General features: G+C 39.7%; 1 protein-coding gene and 1 long non-coding RNA gene across 5 annotated transcripts in view; one reads left to right on the top strand and one right to left on the bottom strand.

The window, feature by feature from the left end:
- LOC132397167 (oxysterol-binding protein-related protein 5-like) overlaps nt 1-20,287 on the top strand; it is a 168,418-nt gene that overhangs the window by 123,559 nt on the left and 24,572 nt on the right. For all 4 annotated transcript variants that reach the window (XM_059975563.1, XM_059975561.1, XM_059975562.1 and 1 more), the window contains exons 7-19: nt 1,068-1,152; nt 2,035-2,206; nt 5,166-5,394; nt 5,709-5,893; nt 9,135-9,216; nt 10,004-10,102; nt 10,690-10,786; nt 11,624-11,722; nt 14,298-14,395; nt 14,802-14,891; nt 16,060-16,196; nt 19,257-19,442; nt 19,917-20,052. In XM_059975563.1, coding sequence (XP_059831546.1) covers nt 1,068-1,152; nt 2,035-2,206; nt 5,166-5,394; nt 5,709-5,893; nt 9,135-9,216; nt 10,004-10,102; nt 10,690-10,786; nt 11,624-11,722; nt 14,298-14,395; nt 14,802-14,891; nt 16,060-16,196; nt 19,257-19,442; nt 19,917-20,052 — 1,695 coding nt within the window. The remainder of the gene's footprint in view (nt 1-1,067; nt 1,153-2,034; nt 2,207-5,165; nt 5,395-5,708; nt 5,894-9,134; nt 9,217-10,003; nt 10,103-10,689; nt 10,787-11,623; nt 11,723-14,297; nt 14,396-14,801; nt 14,892-16,059; nt 16,197-19,256; nt 19,443-19,916; nt 20,053-20,287) is intronic.
- LOC132397168 (uncharacterized) lies at nt 2,135-10,231 on the bottom strand. Its single transcript, XR_009513294.1, has 3 exons — nt 10,134-10,231; nt 4,498-4,696; nt 2,135-2,247 (listed from the first exon to the last, which is right to left on the bottom strand). It is a non-coding gene; the product is annotated as an uncharacterized LOC132397168 (long non-coding RNA).

The raw sequence follows: 20,287 nt of genomic DNA on the forward strand, positions 1-20,287 counted from the left end.
TAATTTTTAATAAGGCTTAATGTGAAAATTGATCTCTGGTAGTTGGCTAGAAGGAATAAATTGCACATAAAATATCCAACAGAAAGTGGTACAGACAGAGTTTGGTGTAGTGGCCACATTAATTAAACATCAGAGTCTTCCCAGTTTTATGAAAATCCTTAATTTAGCTCCAGACTTCTGCTACTTAGGGAAAACCAACTGTGGAAATGGCGTCAATGTCTAATTGCTCTGGCAAGATGCCTGTGCCTTGGGATTTTAAAAAAATTGTGGGAATTATTTACTATTTTCTCCTTTACAACTTCTTCCTCTGTTATGCATAAAGTGGAGGTACAAGAGACTGCAGATGCTGGAGTCAGGAGCAGTAAACAACCTGCTGAAGGAAGTCAGCATGGCAAGCAGTAGCTGGGAGAGGAAAGGAATTGTTGATGTTTTAGGTTGAAGCCCCTGGATGTGGAGAGGCAAGATGGTCAAGAGGCAAGAGAGGAGAAGGAGACTGGTAAGAAAGGAATCTGAGGTGATTAGTGGACTGAAGAGAGGTATAAAAGATGTCAGGTGGGTAATGCTGGGGGATGGGAGGCAGTGGCAAGAGAATGATGAGTGGAGGCAGCCAAATAGAAAAATAGGTGAGGGCAGAGGGAGCAAGGTGGGATAGAGAGAACTGAAGGATGCTGAAGGATGGAAGGTGAGCAGGAACATAAAGGGCTACCAGAGAGGTGAATGGCAGATCCAAACGGAACCTATGGGTGAGGTGTGTCCCGTGGTGTATGGAACATACTACACACAAACCTGTCAATAAGAAAATGTTTTTAACAGGCTCAACAAATCTGCATACCAAACATTATCAGCTTGGTTTGCAAGAACTATCCAGAAGACAGTCAAATGCCACTGTTGAGAAGAAAAGCAGACATCCGCAGATGGGATATGTACTCTGAAGGAAATTATGCTTCTAACAATGCGCAAACTCCTTGCCTTGAGAAAATCCAATGCTATCTAATGTCTGTGGGCAGCCTATTACAAAACGTCACTGAACTTTCTTTCCCTCTAATATAATGGCATTGTTTTCCCAGGGTCCAAAAGGTGAGAATGTGGGATCGATAACACAGCCTCTACCCAGTAGTTACCTGATCTTTCGAGCTGCCTCTGAGTCCGATGGTGAGATTATGTCTTGGCTGCTTCTATCTGAGAAATGTTGGGAAGCTATAAAGCAATTCCAAAGGCTAGAGTGAAAATGAGGAGAATGAATTTGTCCTGTTGAAAAGCAAGCTATATACTCTAGAATGAAGATATGGTGCAACTCTAAGAAATCTGGGAATGCATTATTGAAGGTTGTTTTACTGGAAATCACATCTTTAGAGTGTTCAAAGGTCTAATCGATGTTTATACATACTCATTGGATAGGCACGACAGAATGGAGAAGAAACCACTTGGATCACTGACTTTATGTAATAATGGTATACTGTCAAAATTACCTTTCTCTCATCATCTACTTACAATTTTTTCTTCAAAAGCATGTCTATTGATCCAAGTCCAAGTCAAGGATGTGGTATTAATGTAATAGATGTGAAGCAATGTAAAATATAAGAACATTCAAAAGTACATAGACTAGGAGATTGGGAAAGCTGTAAATATCACCAGTCTAGAGTATACTGAGATCTTAATAATAAGAATGAGAACAGTTAGTAGTGATGTCTTTTTTAAGAAATGACAGAAATTGATTAGTTTGTAGTGATTCAAATTATTGGTAGGGAATAATGAATATTAACATTACAGGAAAACAAATAATGAATCAATGGCCAGAACAAACAGGAAAACAATATTTGAGAAAAGAGCTCATCTAAAATTGATAAATCTCTTGGAATCATAAATTCCTTGTGCCCATCTTCTGGAGATGTATAACTTTCAGCTGATTATTTAATGTACTATTCCAATTTCCAGTTATTTCTCACCAATAATAATAACTGGTTCAGTTCCTGATTTGTATTCCTGCATGTACTATTCATGTATATTCACTGGCTTCTGATTGGTGGTTGTCAGGTCGATGTTGGATGGATGCTCTCGAATTAGCTCTGCGATGTTCAAGTCTTCTCAAACGTGGTACAATTAAGGATGGCAAGGATGGTTATCTGAACAGCTCAATTGACGCAACTCACCCAGGGCTGTCCGGTCTGATACAAGGCTTCAGTCCAACTCACCAGGAGCTCTCCCAGTAGGTACACAGGTGAACTGCTCTCCTCTAGACATATTTCACTGAAAGTAAGAAAGTGGATAGTTTACATGTACATCTAAGCTGAAAGATGGGACAGGAAGGAAGTATGCTGTCCCAAGAATCCAGCTCAAGTATGAGCATCTGCTGGCAATGCTTGTAATCGGCATTGAAATGGCTTGTATATCTATGCTGCAGAAACACTCGGACAGATCAGGAAAATGGGCAGTTAGTGGCAAAGGGAATACATTGCAGCAGAGTGTATGGTGTTTTGGAGTTTTGTGAGAATTTTTGGGTCCCATACCTAAGAAAGGATATGGTGACATTTCAGGGGGGGGTCAGAGGAATTTTGCAAGAATGATCCCGGGAATGAAAAGGAAATTTCATGAGGAGTGTTTGATGGTTCTGTACTCACTGGAGCTCAGAACAATGAGCTGGGGGTGGGGGGGTCTCACTAAAACCTATCAAATACTGTAAGTCCTAGATAGAGTGGAAAGGATGTTTCCAATAGTGGGAGAGTCTAGGACCAGAGGGCACAGCCTCTGAATGGAAGGGTGCCCCTTTAGAGTGGAGATAAGAAGAAATTTCATTAGCCAGAGCATGCTGAATCTGTGGAATTCATTGCCACAGACAGCGGTGGAGGCCAAGTTATTGGGTATATTTACAGCAGAGGTTGTTAGATTCTTGATTAGTAAGAGTGTCAGTGGTTACAGGGAGAAAACAGAAGAGTGGTGTTGAGAAGGTAAATAATCCAGACATGACCAAATGGTCAAGCATACTCAATGGCTTAATTCTGTTCATTGAATCCATTACAGCTGGAGTTTGTGTTAATAGGCAAATTGAGAACACCAAGGGCAAAGTTCACAGAATGCTCACTCCTAAACGTAACCATTGGGTTACACAGTGCATTCTGGTGTCAAGAACAGCCATCTCAAAAGTCTTTAAGTATCACATTGTAAAAGGCATTACCAAAAGTAAAAGTTGGAAAGAACAGTTCCAGAACAAAATGGAACATAGAAGGCTACAAAAAGATCACTGAATATTGGGATTGGTGTAGCCTGGTACTTGCTGTTCAGCACGGATATGGTGGGTTGAAGGTCCTGTTTCTGTGTTCTGACACATTTTGTTTTAATTTGGACTACCATTCAAAGTCTAAGCCTTCAGCCAGTCCTGAGGAAGGGTCTCAGCCCAAACTGTCGGCTACTGATTTCCCTCCTTACTGCTTTCCTCTAGCTTTTCACCTGTTGAGTTCCTCGAGCATTGTTTGTGTATTACTCAAGATTTCCAGCAGCCGCAGAATCTCTTACGTTGTCAATCTTATCTCTGCCCTTCTGACAATGAACCAGTTCCGGTTAAAGATACAAACAATATCCCACGAGGTGCAGCTGTGAAACTTTGTTGCTTTTCCACAGTGTTTAATGCGATCAATTATATTTTTCTGGTGCACTATCAATCCAGTTATTCGGTTTCATTACATGGCTCTACACTGTATATACATCCCTGGCAGTTTGCTTCTTCTCCTGTCCCTGACTGGCCACCCATCTTTACCTCAGTTACATGCCTTATGAAAGCTACTGTGATATTAGAATAGCACTGAAAAAAAATGCCCAGCATTGACAGGAAGAGACAATATTTCATTCAGTGCTGTAAATATCCACAGTTCAATAATAACACTGCCTTATCATCTCTGCAATGTCAAACACACATCGTCTGACATTAGACAAGAATTTTTTTGCAGTTGAGTACTGAGAAGTCAAAAATATTGCTGTGTTTTTGCTTCATTCCATCCTCCTCTCTGTGCATTGGTTGAATCAGAGTGATACAGAGTTGGCATACTCATTACTCTGTTTCTCAACTTCGAAATCCCATATTCTATCCAGCACCAGATTAACATCTCCACCCATCCATTTTCTTAATACCCTTTTGGCAAGTGTCTCAACTTCCATGCTTCACGAAATAGTTGTTGGTGGTTGAAAATCAATCGTCTACACCCACAAACCTTGCTGAGAATGTTCTATTGTGCTGTTACTAAGCTCCAACCATCTTTAGCTTCTTCATTGAGCATCATGAGGTGGGAAGGGGGATGTTTGATGTTGATTGAACAGTCCTCAGAAAGTGAAGCAGTCCAAACCTGTGTACAGCAATACATGGATGGCATTCTGACATGAACTGTGAACTAGCAAAAAAGATCATTTGTGTCTCTCATATGTCAGGTAGCAATCGTCTGTAATTTAAGAGAACTGAGCCACTATCATGGTGATATTCAACATTATTTCCATTACCAAATCTCTTACCATCAATTTGCTGTATTCATCATTCATCAGAAGTGTCGATGGTTACAAAAACGGCCAAACTCTGTGCTCTGTGGCTTTCCATCTGGCTCCTCACAGCTTTTGGTAATCCGCACGTCAGGATGTGATGGAATAATCCTCACTTGCATATACTCTTCGAAGATGAGACATCATGTTCTCCATTCTCTCCACATGGTACAGGCTGAAAGGATAAGAGGATTTATTTACTGAAGTACATGGCAGCAATTAGCTAAGGTTTCTTCCACATCATCTCACAGAGCTATGACCTGTCCAATCTAGAAAAGCAGGGAAAGCCCATATAGATACTACAACCTTGCAAATTCCCCTCTAAATTGCATACCATTCTGACGTGGAAATGCATTAATTTTCACTGGTCCAAATCCTGGATCTCATGAAATAGCAACACATGTCGATGTATCTTCACTAAAAAACTGCAGCAGCCCAAGATGTTGGTTTATCACTGCCATCAAGAGTTGTTTGGGGTTCGATATTAAACATTGGTTTTGCCATTGAATCATCCTTTCTCAACTTAAATGTTATAACTCCCTTTTTCAAAAGCCTTACTGAATCACAATTGTGGAGATTTGCATTTCTTTTAACTCTACTTATTAATTTTAGACCTTTCTCTTTTTTCTCATTTTATGTTTAAGTGATGTTGAATTTGTAAATCAGGATTACTACAAAGATGCTGATATCTACTCCTACAAAATGAACCAAGAGAATGACTCTCATCTGGAAGATCTAGAGAACGGCACAAATGATAAGAGCAGCAGGAGTGAGGAAAGTGACACAGATCTGTCTGAAATCCAAGAAGAAATGGCCATGAAAGATTTAGTGGAATCAACTTACCTGGCAGAAAGTTCAGAGGAGTTTGAAGAGGTAAGATTCATTGAATAGAATAATTTGCTTAATTTAAATAAAAAATTGCCTACAATTTTTTCCCTAAAAATTTTATCATTTACTGGTTGTTGACCTTTGCAAACCGCTAATCTCCTGCTTCGATTGGGGATATAGAGATACAAGAAGCCAAGTTCTGCCTCCATGACAGGAGTTGAAATTACCTCTTGTAACCAGTGAATTTCAATAGTCTTTCTAATCAAGTATAATGATTAAGTTGGCCCCATTGATACTAAGGAGAAAAAGCTCCATATATTACTGATGGTAATTTTAAACTTTTTCTCTTTGATCTTTAGATTGGTGAAACTACCGAGACCGAAACAGTGACTGAGGAAAACAAGAGTCTGATGTGGACCCTGCTGAAGCAACTCCGACCTGGAATGGACCTATCTCGAGTGGTCCTACCAACTTTTATCCTGGAGCCTCGCTCATTTCTAGACAAGTTGTCTGACTACTACTTCCACTCAGACCTCCTCTCCCAGTAAGTCACCTTTTATTTCCCGTATGCAGCGCTCCTCTAGTTCTGTATGAACATTAACAATCTCAGTTGCAGAGCATCAACTCTTCCATGTGATGTTGTACTCGGAAGTCGTTTGCAACTTCTGTATGGGAGCAGACTTGTGTTGACACTTTGTTGTTGATTTACCATAATTTAAGACATGCTTGGATAACTCATTCAAGTATTATATGTTGAAGTACATGGTGCATCATGAAAATGCAGTTGATTCTATTAAGTTGAATGGAAGACTGCAGTGATCTGACCCCCTTGGTAGCGAGGTTCTCCAGAAACATTACGTTCATGAGACAGTTAACAGTGGTGCAATCAAAGGCATCCAGTTGCCAAAAATAGCCTTCACGCACAGATTTTTAAACCATCTGCATTGGAATTGTTTCTGAGCAAGTCAGTACTTATGAGTAGGAACACGCTTACTAATTGAAATTTAAAAAGGAAGCATTAACCACAGTGCACAGGGACCCATTAATTCCTGTATAATGGGTTTTAGCAGACATCGCTGCAACAGCCATCTGTCGCAATAGATGAATACTCAGATGATATATCCAACATGATGATCTCTAACAGTCACCACGACTTCCACAAAGAGAGCAGCGTGGATAATACAGGTGGTGCTGCTGTCTCACCGTTCCAGCAACCTGGTTTCAATTGTGATCTATGCATATACTCCCCGGCATGCTGGTTGGCAGTTTACTTGGCTCCTGTTAATTCCTGCCGAGCAGGTGGCTGAGAGGAGAATCAGGGAGGATGTGAGGAAGAATAGGTGACAGGGAAAGTATGTACAGGAATGGGATTGAGAGGATTGTGTGGAACCCCAGTATAAACTCAGTGGGCTAAATAACTGCCTTCTATATTATAAGTAAATCTATAATGTGAAATGAAGTGAGTATAAAGTGGTGAATTTGGCCTTAGGCAAAGCTTTTAGAAAGAACTGAAACCATTCAAACAGAAGGAAGAATGCTTTCAAGAATCCACACCTGTCACGTGCATCCTATCGGTCGCCTGATGCGTTGTGTTACTGTGGGCGATTTATTTGGAAGAGAATGGAATGCCACAGATCGAATTTGTAGTAACAGTAATATTTTACAACAGCGCCGATGCGTTCAAAGGCACCATATGAGAAATGTGTGTCTAGAAATCCTGGTGTTTCTTTGGTGGGCTCATCAATGGAGCTTGATGGCCAGCTGACTAGGAGCTGCACAGTTCTGGAATAAATAATATGCCAGTTTGTACACTTTTATGACATATTTTGAAGTTGGAGGCATCAGAACTTATTTGCCATGTGGAGTGTGGAAGGGGTAGAGACATTCATTGAGGACAGGGATTTATGATGGGTTTTGACAGAAGAATCAGGAAGTGGGAGTCAAGCTGGAGTCAGGAGTCACCAGAACATTGTGGTGGAGACTGTGGGATTGTGAGGCAGCAGAATCAAAACCAAGCTGGTAGGATTCAGGGTCAGAAGAGTCCTGGAGGGGGGGGCATGCAAATAGGCTCTATCAATGCACATCCAGACTGCAGACCTGGACAACAGCAGAGTGAGCTCAGTGTGTGTAGAGGATGGGATTGGTGCACTTTAGGAAAGGATAGTACTAAAAATGAAGAGATGAAGGTGAGCAATTGATCTACTGAATTGACTTCTGAGCTTGGTGATGCATTGGCCATCTTGAGAATGGCCAACAACAGGTGTTCCTGGGACAGGTGTTCCATTTTCCAAATAAATATCATCCTATCTGCTTCTGATGCATAACTTGCTTTTTGCATGATGTTGACGATATTTCTGGGCAACGATTCTCTAAAGCAATGAACAATCACTCTCCACTAGTGGAAAGCGAGTAGTGTACAATGTGAAAGCAGAAAGGTCAACGCAGGGAAGAATAAATGCATAAAATAAAACACCACTGGAGCCAGAGTGTGTGTGTGTGTGTGTGTGTGTGTGTGTGCGTGTGTGTGTGTGCGTGTGCGCAAGGTCTGGCAAACATGCTAAAGGTCAGAGATTCATGTGTAGGTATTCTTCTGTTTATGGAGTCTCGGATGCTGGTTGATAGAAATTGTGGTTAGGTAATTGCTGAAGTGTTTGGTGCTGTACGTAGATGTAATTGTTGACAGAGGGGCTTTATTGATGTGTTTGTTGAGCTCAAATATATACTTGTGGTTTTCAGATGAACCCTCTATTAAGGGGTTTACATTCTTAGAGAACGGTCTATAACATGAATACTGTAAGCAGTGTTATTTACATGTGTCAAAAAACACATATTGGAAAAATAAATGTTTATTTAATATTTTTCAAAAATTCCCTGAGTGAATTTTATACCATATCTCAAATTTTTGAAGAGTGATTTGTGCATTTTGTAAAGTGAATTTCTGTAATCCAGTCGTACATGGGCCGTATGTACTAAATGATTTTGATATTATGACTGGTTCCCTAATGGACTGAAACTGGCATTCTTCTCTCTGGAAATCACACCCACCTATTACTTCATCTCAGACTGAGAAGGGCAAACTGTTCCTCTAAGCAGACACAATCTCTTCCCTTGTCTCTATCTCCAGTATATGAATTACAAGGACAGTATCTGAGAATTAATGTGCTTGTTGCTGTACCCGGTTACCATGTTCATTCTATGCACCCAGGATGTGTAATGACTCCCCTTGAAATGGTGCCGGTTTTGACGTAAGCCGACTTGGGTCCAGCAGATACACAAAACAACTGAAACAGCAAAATAATTATGTCTGGGTGCAGAGAAGAAATTTAGTTGGACTTGCTCAAAGTGCAAAAATTGTTGTAAGACACACATACTAATTACTTGTATGTGCCATACAAAGAAAAATTGAAGTACCACCACACACATGTGACATTTTACATAGTTCCCAAACAAATTTGTACCCAATTTAAAATGGGAAAGAATCAATTTCCTAATATTGGCATTTCTTTTGTTTCATTTTTCTGCAAGTTAACTATTTCATTGGAAGTTTAACATCATTGTTAAAAAAAATCAAGGTTCTAAATTCAACCACTTTCTTTAAACACTTCAGAACACTTAGAAACTTGGTTGCCCAATGCTCGCGATAGATGGCACAAAATATTTTGAGCCATGACTGAAAACACTGAAGATCGTTGAAGATCTATGAGACGGACCGACGACTCAAATCTTGACCTTCTGTATGTAACTGTAATTGAAACTTTGATAACTGATCTTCGTGTTTCTACCAGAGCTGCTCTGGAAGAGAATGCCTACAGTCGCATGAAACAGGTGGTGCGATGGTACCTATCTGGCTTTTACAAAAAACCAAAGGTAAGGCTGGTGATATATATTGCAATGCCAGGAGAGAGAGAGAGGGACTGAGGGGGAGGACGCGAGGTTCCATTCCCAGTGGATAGGAGTCCAGAACAACAGTACTGTGTGGAGATGACAGCCCTGGAAATTCATGGATCATGGTCACTTGATTTCTTTCCATACACAAATTGTAGCTCTCCAAATGGTACAATACATGTGCCAAGAATTTCGACTTGAGCTTGAATTGAAAGGGAGGAACTTGGAGCAAATAAAACCAGAGATAAAACAATCGCTGAGTTCTAGAATCAGGAAGTTTAAGTTAGGAAGTGAGTGTTTCAAAAGTGGAAGTAAAAGACCCTTTTGAGGAAATCCCAGGAACTGTAAAACAATGAATGAATCAGTTGTGAAGTTGATGTGCTCAAATTTGTTGTTTTGCACTCGAGCATTGTTCATTGCTACAACATAAATCAGTTAATTAAATTCAGCATTTTACTAACAAAGGCCATTTACTTTTTACCTGCACATAAATTTCCTTACTTTAGAACAGTCAGAATTTAAGAAAGAGGCTGTTCCCTTTATGCCACTTTAAGGTGTGCCTCAGTACACCTGGCCTAGGAGAGAAAATGGTTACCTCATAATTTGTTAACTGCGGTTATCAGATTCAAACACCGGGTTACTTGAGGCCAATACGTCACCTCCAACGCAGAGTCTGGTTTTAAAATTAAGTCAGATTCGCAGCCATTTGGGGTAGAAGTTAGCAGATTTGGGTAACGGATAGCTTAATTTCCATTCTTCTTCACTTCAGGGTCTGAAGAAACCATATAATCCAATCTTGGGAGAGACCTTTCGTTGCTACTGGTACCATCCTAAAACTGAAAGCCGTACCTTCTACATAGCAGAGCAGGTAAACATCATGTCATATTGACTTATGCTACCTTCTTCTCCATGAAGTATGTGTAAAGTTGATGCCCATCTTGATTTTGAATGGCTGTAAAGTTTTGTTTATTCTTACTTCCATCAAGCTGATTAATTTCTGGAAGGTAAAATGTTAAGTAATTTGAATCAATAAAACATCTTTTCTGAGAGGAATACTACACAATTATGACTTGTTTCAATGAAAGGGATGCAGGACAGGCTTTTAGGAGTTAATCTGTTCAAACAGCATCATTCATATATGTTTTTAACAAAGGTGGTTAGGCATAAAGCCAAGTAGATTATAGGCAATTAAAGTGTCCAAAGTGGTTCCAAATGTGCATTGTTGCTGGTAAAGAAACGATGAGAGAGAGAGGGGGGGGACATCAAATGGATGCAGAGAAGAACAAAAAAATAACAAGTTAAGTGCCAGTAGTGGTGTAAGATGGGTGCGCTGCATGGTTTAAGATGGGGAGTGTTGGGCTTGAACTAGCTACATGTGTGACCAACAGGGAAATTAGGGAAAGATTTTCAACTGTTCACAAGATTCCAGACTTACTATGTTCTGCTCCGATGTAGGTATCCCATCATCCTCCAGTTTCTGCCTTTTACATCAGTAACAGGAAGGACAATTTCTGTATCACTGGTTCTATCCTGGCCCGCTCCAAGTTCTATGGTAAGAAATGTATTTGCAATCACAATACTCAAACAAAATAGTCCAGTTGACAGCAGGGAAGAAACATAAGGGAGAAGGGTTAGGGAAAGGCATCTTTGTCAGGTTATTTGGAGTGTTTACTAGGCATTAGGGGTGGTTGATGGTATTAGTGGTTAACCAGAATGCAACAGTCTTAGTCACGATAGGGGAAAAATTATTTTCATTATTGGCTGTAAGGATATTAAAGGAGTAGATTGGGAAGGAGATGCTGATCAGAAAAGGTGTGTTAAAATAGCTGCAATTCTCAAAACCTTAGTCCTGTGAGGAAGTGTGGAATTATGGAATTATATCTTCCTTGGAAAAGCATTCCAAGTTATTAGTAGGCAATCTGACAGAAGAGGGAAAATTTAATTTACAGTAATGCTTACGAACTTGGGGCTGAACATTTTGGCCACTTAATTTTACTTCATTGGCTATAAATTATATATATAGAGAGATATTATAGAGATATCCAGAAGTTGTGACAGGTGCTATAAAATGGAAGTCTTTCTTTTCCAGTGTAGAGGCATATTTAATCTATTTCTCATTTTTAATGTCCATTCTCTGATGCTGACACTACAGATCTCAAACATAAAACCTTACAATGGCCACTAGCAAAAGGCTCCCACTCTGATTGATTGTTTACTTGAAGGTTTTGAAAGCTCAAGCATATTATAATCAAATAGGATACTAAATTATGTAAAGGTCTTGACAAAGTGCTGCAGCGTGATGCATTGTTTCACTGCAGCTGAGGTTCAGTTTAGATCATACAGGCTTAAGTGCTGCTTTCTCCAAGATTTATTTTATCTCCCCCTGCAGGGAACTCACTTTCTGCCATATTGGATGGGCAAGCACAACTTCGGTTTCTCACTAGAAATGAAGATTATACCATCACCATGCCATATGCGCACTGTAAAGGTAATAGATAGATCTGTTGCTGAGTATTTTTGGCCTTTTTCATTGTGAGTCCAGTATGTTCCATAGGACTGGGATCTTGAACTTGCTCTGCTTGAATGCCAACTGTGATATCCTTCCATTACTGTCTTTAGAGCATTCCGGCAGCATTTTTGATTTAAATGGTTTTTCTGACAGCTTTTTGTTGACCATTGCTCATTTACTGTATAAAGAAATACATCCTGTTATCTCACTTGTTGCCAGCTATTTCCACTACCTTTTGGACACAAAGACTTGGATAATCTAAAACTACTAATGGTGCACCTTCTTCCCTGCACAATCACAGGTTATTTCCTTTAGCCACATTAGATTTTCTGTCTTGATCCTCTATCTTAACCCTCAATTATCTTCACAGAACCTTGCTCTTAAACTGCTAACTGGAGTCTTCTGCTATTATTTTTGCCATTCACTTGTAAAGCGTTCCAAAATAATTTTTTGAAGGAGCACTATAAAAATATAATTATTGTTTATGTGCATTCTGATTGTTTCCTTTGCATGCACATGAAGGGAAGCTAGTAAAAGACTATAAGTCACAGGAGCAAAATTAGGCCATTCGACCCATTGACTCTGTTCCACCATTCCATCATGGCCAATTCATTGTCCCTCTTACCTCCATTCTTCTGCCTTCTCCTCATAACCTTTGATGCCCTGATTAATAAAGAATGTATTAACCTCCACTTTAACTATACTCATTGACTTGGCCTGCACAGCTGTCTGTGGCAATAAATTCCACAGATTCACCACCAACTGGCTAAAAAAAATTTTCCTCTATCTGTTCTAAATGGATATCACTCTATTCTGAGGCTGTGTCCTCTAGTCCGAGACTCCCCCACTATAGGAAACATCCTCTCCACATCCACTCTGTCTAGGTCTTTCAATATTCAAGTTTCCCATTACTACCTCTCCAGCGTTACTTTCCAGTGGTCCAATATCCACTCTTGTCTCTCTTTTACTCTTTATATATCTGGAAAAACTTCTTGTATCTCTTTGATATTATTGGCTAGCTTACCTTCCTATTTCATCTCCTCTCTTTTTTAGTTGCCATCGGTTGTTTTCCAAACTTCCAAATCCTCTGCCTTCCCACAAATGTTTGCTATTGTACGCCCTCTCTTTTGCTTTTATGCTGTCGTTGAGTTCCCTTGTCAGCCACAGTTGCTTCATCCTCCCCTTAGAATACCTCTTCATGTTTAGGATGTATCTTTCCTGCACCTTCCAAATTGCTCCCAGAATCTCCAACCATTGCTGTCCTGCAATCATCCCTGCTAGTGTCCCCTTTCAATCAACTTTGGCCAGCTCCTCTCTCACGCCCCTGTAACTTCCTTTACTCAACTGCTACATCCAATTTTAGTTCCTTCTTTTCAAACTGCAGGGTAAATTCTATCATAAAGGGTTCCTTTATCTTAAGCTGCCTAGTCAAGTTTGGGTCATTATATAACACCTAAACCAGAATTGTTGTTCCCCAAGTGGGTTCAACCACAAGCTGCTCTAAAAAGCCAACTCGTAGGTATTCTACAAATTCCCTCACTTTGAATCCAGTCCCAACCTAATTTTCTCAATCAACCTGAATATTGAAATCATCCGTGCCTATCACCACATTTACTAATGAGCCACCGCACCCCCTCTGCCTACCTGCCTATCCTTTCAACACAATGTATCCTTGAATGTTAAGCTCCCAACTATGATCTTCTTTCAGGTACAAGTCAATGATGTCCATGACATTATACCTGCCAATCTCTAACTGTGCTACAAGATCATCTACCTGGTTCTGTATACTATTGGATTAATATACAACACCTTCAGTCCTATTTTCATTGCCCTTTTCAATTTTGCCCCTATGTTATACTTCAACTCATCCCACTGACTGCAATTTTGCCCTATCATCTGCCTGTCCTTCCTCAGTCTCACAGCACACTGTATCTAGTTGTATACCAAATGGTCCATCCTCAGCTCTACCCTTCTGGTTCCCATTCCCCTGCCAAACTAGTTTAAACCCTCCCTAACAGCCCTAGAAAACCTGCCTGCAAGGATATTGGTCCCCTTCAGGTTCTGGTGTGATCTGTCCTTTTTCCAGAAGAAATCTGAATGATCCAGAGGTCTGAAATCCTGCCCCCATACCAGAATGAGGGAAAACGAGAAAGTAAACTTACACTATCAGTGGGAAGCAAAAAGAATAAACACTGCTTGGGCTGTGTTTCTGCTCTGTGCATTTATATATGTGTGCATGCACCTGTATTGCTGACGTGTTGTGTTTTGTCCCACTTCATTCAGACAGTGATATTAGTTAGTTCTTTCCTAAACCTGACTACACTGGTAAAGACTCTGCACAGTTTACAGCCTTGGAAAAAGATTATGATGTTTCTACACATTTTATACATCTTCTGATCTCATACTGCTACATATTTCTTGATTTCAAATAATGACTATATTTATATCATTGCAGTAGATAACCGTTCTTTATATTATAGGCTTTGTGCAATGCATGAGCTGCCAGGGACATTTTAAGTTTCTGTCTGTATCCACCATTGATTCTTTGTTGTAGGGCTATTGTATGGAACACCAACCCTGGAAATGGGTGGGAAGATAACCATTGAGTGTGAGACGACCCAGTACAAGGCAGAACTCGAGTTCAAACTGAAGGTAAAGAAGATCTTGCCTACTGCTTCTGCACAATTATATTGGGGTGATTACAAACAGAAGAGTCTATATGTAACTGACTTGATAAGTCGAGATGCAGTGGATTAAATCTGCTTCAGGTGGTAAATCTCTCAGAAGTCAGTTTTTTTTTAAGAGCATCCTTTATTGTCACTCGAGTGATTTGGTGAAATAAGTTTTTTTTTTAACAGCTGGTTATCAACTATGAAATATTTGCACATATTCACCTTGTGTCCCAGTGGACTTGTAAATAGTTTGGTTGCTGTTCAGAAACTTCCAAAGCTTTCCTGTGATTCTGAACTCATTGTATCATAGGATTTGGTTTATTCTGATACATAAGCTTCACAGAATTGTATATTTCCAATTGTAATCATTTCACATTTGCTGGCAGCCTTTCCTAGGAGGCAATGATAGCGTGAATCAAATCGCAGGGAAGATATCCCTGTGTGAGGAGGTACAGGCCACGCTGCAAGGGCACTGGGTAAGTTCCTACATTAACTCTGAACCTGATTTTGAAATCAATTCTTTGCTTTTGAGTGGCTTTTCTGTTAACCCAAATTTCCCCATCCATCTTCAGCACCTTCTCAATGAGCACTTCTTCCACTGTGAAACTGGGTGGTTTGTGTTATCACAATACTAAAATGTAGAAGCGACACAGATGAGATTAGTGCCCTCATTCACAGTGCTGGTCAATATGGGCATTTGATGGTTGCGTGGACATAATGGGCTGAAAGGCATGTTTTTGTGCCGTAGGACTCTCGATCATAGTTTTGCATGCTGACCACTGAATCAACTGTGGTATGCTAGTTGAAGTCCTGAAGAAGTCAGCTAATTCAGCACACTGGCTTGAATCTTCCAGTCAATTTAACTTATTATCACAATAAATCATTTTAAGACCAACAATTTACTTTTTAGCTTTTGTTTACAGGAATCCCACAGCTATAGAACAAGTCTCTCACATATCTACTTTTGTATATGGCTCATTTACTCAATTATTGCTCAACCAAAACAGACTGCATCATTATCTTGACTGACCCTTCACTTTCCCCCAAAAGACACTTCTGCTCTGAAATCCAAGATCAAATGAGGCCAATCGCTTAAAAGTTCATTGGCCTTTTGGGTCCAATATGAAATGAGTTACCCAATGTTCATTTAGTTTCAGGTAGTCATGTGACAGCTGAAACACAAGTCTCCTAATATGTACTGAAATTGGATATTAGATTAACTTCAGAATGCCGAAGGGGAAAATAAGAAGTGACAGGTTGTGAGCGGAGCAAACCATTGAAGTGTTTAGTGGGTCTAATATTTTAACCAACATGTACTACACCTAAACTGGACTTTCCTGATGGGATTGTTAGAAAGATCTTTAGCTGCAGCAAACCAATTCTGTATCTACTTCATCACTTAGTTCTTGATGTGAAATTGCTCTATATCTAGTTTTTGGATCAGTATTTAACATTTTCTTCCCTATATGTAATCCATGTACAAGATGATTAATATATTCTGTAAGTTCCTTTACTTTGATAAGAAAAGTAAATTGAGGCAAACAGTTTTCTAGTTAATAATAAGAACATTGATGGAATAGAAAGAACGTAAAATCTGAAATCAATCCTTTCCACATTAGTCAGTGTTTTCCTTCTCTGCAACAGGATCGGGAGGTTTTTATCCAGGAGAAGAAAACTGGTCCACCTGTTACATTCTGGAATGTCACAAGTGAGATTCGGAAAGAGCGTCTAGTCCGTCATATTGTGTGGTTGGAGGAGCAGGGTGAATTTGAGTCTGAAAGGTATGTCATACAAGAAACAAATAACAGCAAAGATTTAAATAAAGCAAGAGACGTAGTTGCTACAAGGTGGGTTTGCCATAGAGATTATAAGGTGAGTTCAGTACATTAGCTGCAGGAACTCACTTCTACCTTTCATTTTGTAATGCTAGAATCGTTCAGCTAGTCTGAACGCACAATATCAAATCAGTATCATTTAAGTTTATATCAGTTCGGCTTCATTGAGTGATAAAGTTGTGAATTTAAGACCTATTCCAAGCTTTGAGATGTTGTGATACTCAGGTAGCTTCCTTGAGATGATATTAACGATGAGAATATTTTTATCTACTCTGGTGTACACTTCTAGTGTTTGGAGCAACATTCTTTTTTATGACCACACAAGACGCTGATTAACTAGTCAAAATATCTTTGTTTACTGAATGGGTTAGTATCCATTGGATTTGTAAGTAATCAGTTGAGTGAAATAGTTGGAGTGTTTCTGAGAGATGAGCATGAACTGTGAGTATGTGTTTTTAAGTGTTCTTACGGTTATATTTAATCCTATCCAACATGAGCAGATGTCCACTGAGATGTTTGGTACAGGGAGCTGCCCAGTTGCCTTAGAAATTAAACTGATCTGATCATGGTATATTCATCATAATGTAGAATAAGCCATTGCTAAAATATTGATTATAATCTGTAACAGGCACTATTTTTGAGTGAAATTGTATGTAAGTGCTGAAGATTGGGAATGTGGGCCAGGTGTACAGTGAGTGCTGGCGTTCAGAAACATGGGTCCCACCTGCCATCAATATGTTTTTAATGAGGACCTGGAAAACATAGGGCACTTCTCGCATCTCAGGGGCCGCGTCTTGGCAGTGACAAAATTCACCACGGCAGTCAGTACACCTGAACAGCCTCTGGTTCATTGAAGAAACGACTACAGTGGATTCTGGTTAACTGGGACACTTCGGGAACTGTACATTTTGGTCCAATTAAGCAGCTGCCCTAATAACTGAAGTTGCATGGAAGTAGTTAAAAATGTATCAAAAAGACAAACTGCAATTTAACTGAGTAATAACTTACATGTTTAAATGAAATACAGAACAATTTGGAACTAACAACACTACTGCAGCACAATAAAACTGTGTATTAGCTAGCTACTAATAGTTAACCATGGAGGAATTCATCTAGTGTACATTGCCATGTTCTTTTGATTGACTGTAAATAAACAGAATTAGTGCAGACAACTCCTGCAGATAACGGACAGCCTTCATACAATGCTTTCAACAAGAACACCATCCAAATCCTCATTGTAACATTCAAGATGATACCTTCAAATTCTTCATAGTTCCCAACTTGTTGAAGTAGTGAAATCGTTTCATTTCCACTCCCGGCCATTTCTGGCCCCTCCAAGTCTGAATGCTTGAAGCTGCAGTGGCCAAAACAATTCTGAGATGCCATACTGCAAACTGGCTTTATTTAAAAACTGTTCGCTGTAAGCACGTGTCGTGTTTAATGGCCACAAGTGCTGAGACTGACACTAGTTAGAAAATTCAGCGACAGACTCCTGTCACAATTAAGTAGGGCAGAGTCTCAAATAAAGGAAGGAAATCCCAGCTATTTTTTTCAATTAGTTTTTGTTCTTTAATTGGTGTCCCAAATAAATGGCTGCTTCGATTAACCAATGGCTCAATTAACCACAATCCACTGTATTTGAAAATCAAGACCTTAGACACTGCCACAAAACTCATGTCTTTTCATTGTGGCAAACTCTTACAGCTCACTGCTGGAAGTACCATGGAAACAGAAGGTTTACGAGAGCAAGTAATTTATATTTTCAAGGAGACAGGCGGCTGGTAAATATTGGTTTTATTAGCAAAACCCGTTTCTTGACTGCAAAGATAATAGATACCAACATGATGGAAGTACCTGTCTGATCAGGCAGCATCTATGGATGCCAAGCCAGAATTAATGTTTCAGGTTGATGTTCTCTGATTTTCAATTTTTCTTAGTCTTGCTAAAATGGGTTTTAAATTGCAGAGAAGTGGGAATTGAGTAAAAGGAATGTCTCTGAAGAGTGGAGATCCAGAAAGAGTGAATGGTACAAATGTTGCCAACTGAGTGTAATAAAGTCAATGATGATTGCATCATTTGACTGATGAAATGCAAGTGGAAAGCAATAAACAAGGGCAGAGAAAAAATGAATTGTTTCAGTGAGGTGCAAAGTACCGTGGTTACTGCAAAAGTTAAATTAAAGGGGAATACTCAACAGATCAGGCAACATTTGTAGACACAAAAATGTTGAGTTAATATTACAAAATGTTGACGTTTTATCAGAAACCAGTTCTGATATAATTAGAAAGATTGATTGTCTAAAGTTGTTGAATTCAATCCCAAGGCCAGTCACTTGCCTAGTCAGAATGAGGACATTATGTTCATCAAGCTTTCTTCAGGGTTATTCGAAAAGTGTAAGGTGTCAAAGTCCGAGAGGTAAGAGTGGATGTGGGACGAGTATCTGATAGGCAACTGGAAGCTCAGAGTTATCTAGTGAACTAAACAGAGTTGTTCTTCAAAGCTGACACCCAACTTACATTTGTTCACCCCAATGCAGAGGAGCACAGAATGCAGTTTACTTAACTGTACCAAACATAAGTGAATCAAACTCATGCAAGAAACAGATCCTACAGAATGATGGTAGGGAAGCAAAGGTAGCATCACACTGCCAGTAGCAGTAACCACGTATTGAACTGTGGAGGCTGTTGGGAAGGACGCTGGAGAAAAATGAACTTTCATAGCTATGGGTGGGAGAAGAGGGTGTGAGTACAGAAGTATCAGTAAAATAGCAATTGACAGCATATTTGCGTAAAAGGTCACCAGTCTGTTTCTTCCTTTACATGGGCTACCTGACCTGCTGAGCATTTCCAGCTCTGTTTAAAATTTCCAGCATTTGCAGCTCTGTTTTTGCCCCTGTGTGAATGAGTTCAATTTTGCAGCCAGGACTTGGCATGTTGCTGTATTCATTGGGTAGGTGGAAATGCGGTACTACAGGAGGAATTTTAACCTGTTCTGCTATTTTCCTAGACTCTGGCAGAGGGTGACCAGAGCAATAAAGAACCATGATCAGGAACAGGCTACACAGGAGAAGTTTATTCTGGAGGAAGCACAACGCAAAGCTGCCAAAGAGCGTAAAGAACAATATCAGGATTGGGTGCCAAGACTCTTCCAGCAGGATGAAGCAACAAAGAAATGGAAGTACAAGTTCACTGAGTATGTACCACTTATCTGACACGTTCTTGTATATTTATAATCAACATTTCAAATTACTGTCCAGTGCAAATTCCCTAACAAATAATCCTACCATTCAAATACTTAGAGTTAAATGACATTAACATTTGTGGAAATACACTGTTAACTGTCACAGAAAATTAGACCACATATGATATTTCTGGTCCATCATGAAGGACTCTCATCATCTGGGACAGGCCCTCTTCTCATTACCAACATCAGGGAGGAGCTACAGAAGTCTGAAGACCCACATTCAATGATTCAGAAACTGTTTGTTCCCCTCTGCAAATTTCTGAAAAGTCCAATAACACTACCTCACTGTTTGCACTGTTTATTAATTTTGTCATTTATAATGAGTTGTAATGTCTTTACACTGTACTGCTGCTGCAGAACAACCAACTTCACATCATGCAAGTCAGTGATAATAAACCTGATTCTTTCTTTTCTTCCTTGTAGTACCTGTCCCTGGGATGCAGCAAATGACATCATCCAATTTGAGAAAGATGGGATTGTGCAGACAAGAGTCCGACACAAATCACTGACAGCAAAGTCATTGAATAGCAATGGCACCAGAAGTCAAACAGGGCAACAGGTCATTATTAAAAATATTTGGAGTATTGCAGACAGTTCTGGTCACCGCACTATAGGTTCAATGTGGTAGCCATAGAGTGCAAAAAAGATTCACTAGGATGTTTCTCGGAACAGAGGGCCGTAATATAAGGAGAGGTTGGTTAAGCTGGCTTTATTATCATTGGAAGTTAGGAAGCTGAGGGTTCATATTAAAGGTTTATGAAATCATGATGGCAGGATTGAATGCTAGAGTAATT

This window comes from Hypanus sabinus, chromosome 7 (assembly GCF_030144855.1).
Source record: "Hypanus sabinus isolate sHypSab1 chromosome 7, sHypSab1.hap1, whole genome shotgun sequence".
Taxonomy (NCBI): Eukaryota; Metazoa; Chordata; class Chondrichthyes; order Myliobatiformes; family Dasyatidae; genus Hypanus; species Hypanus sabinus.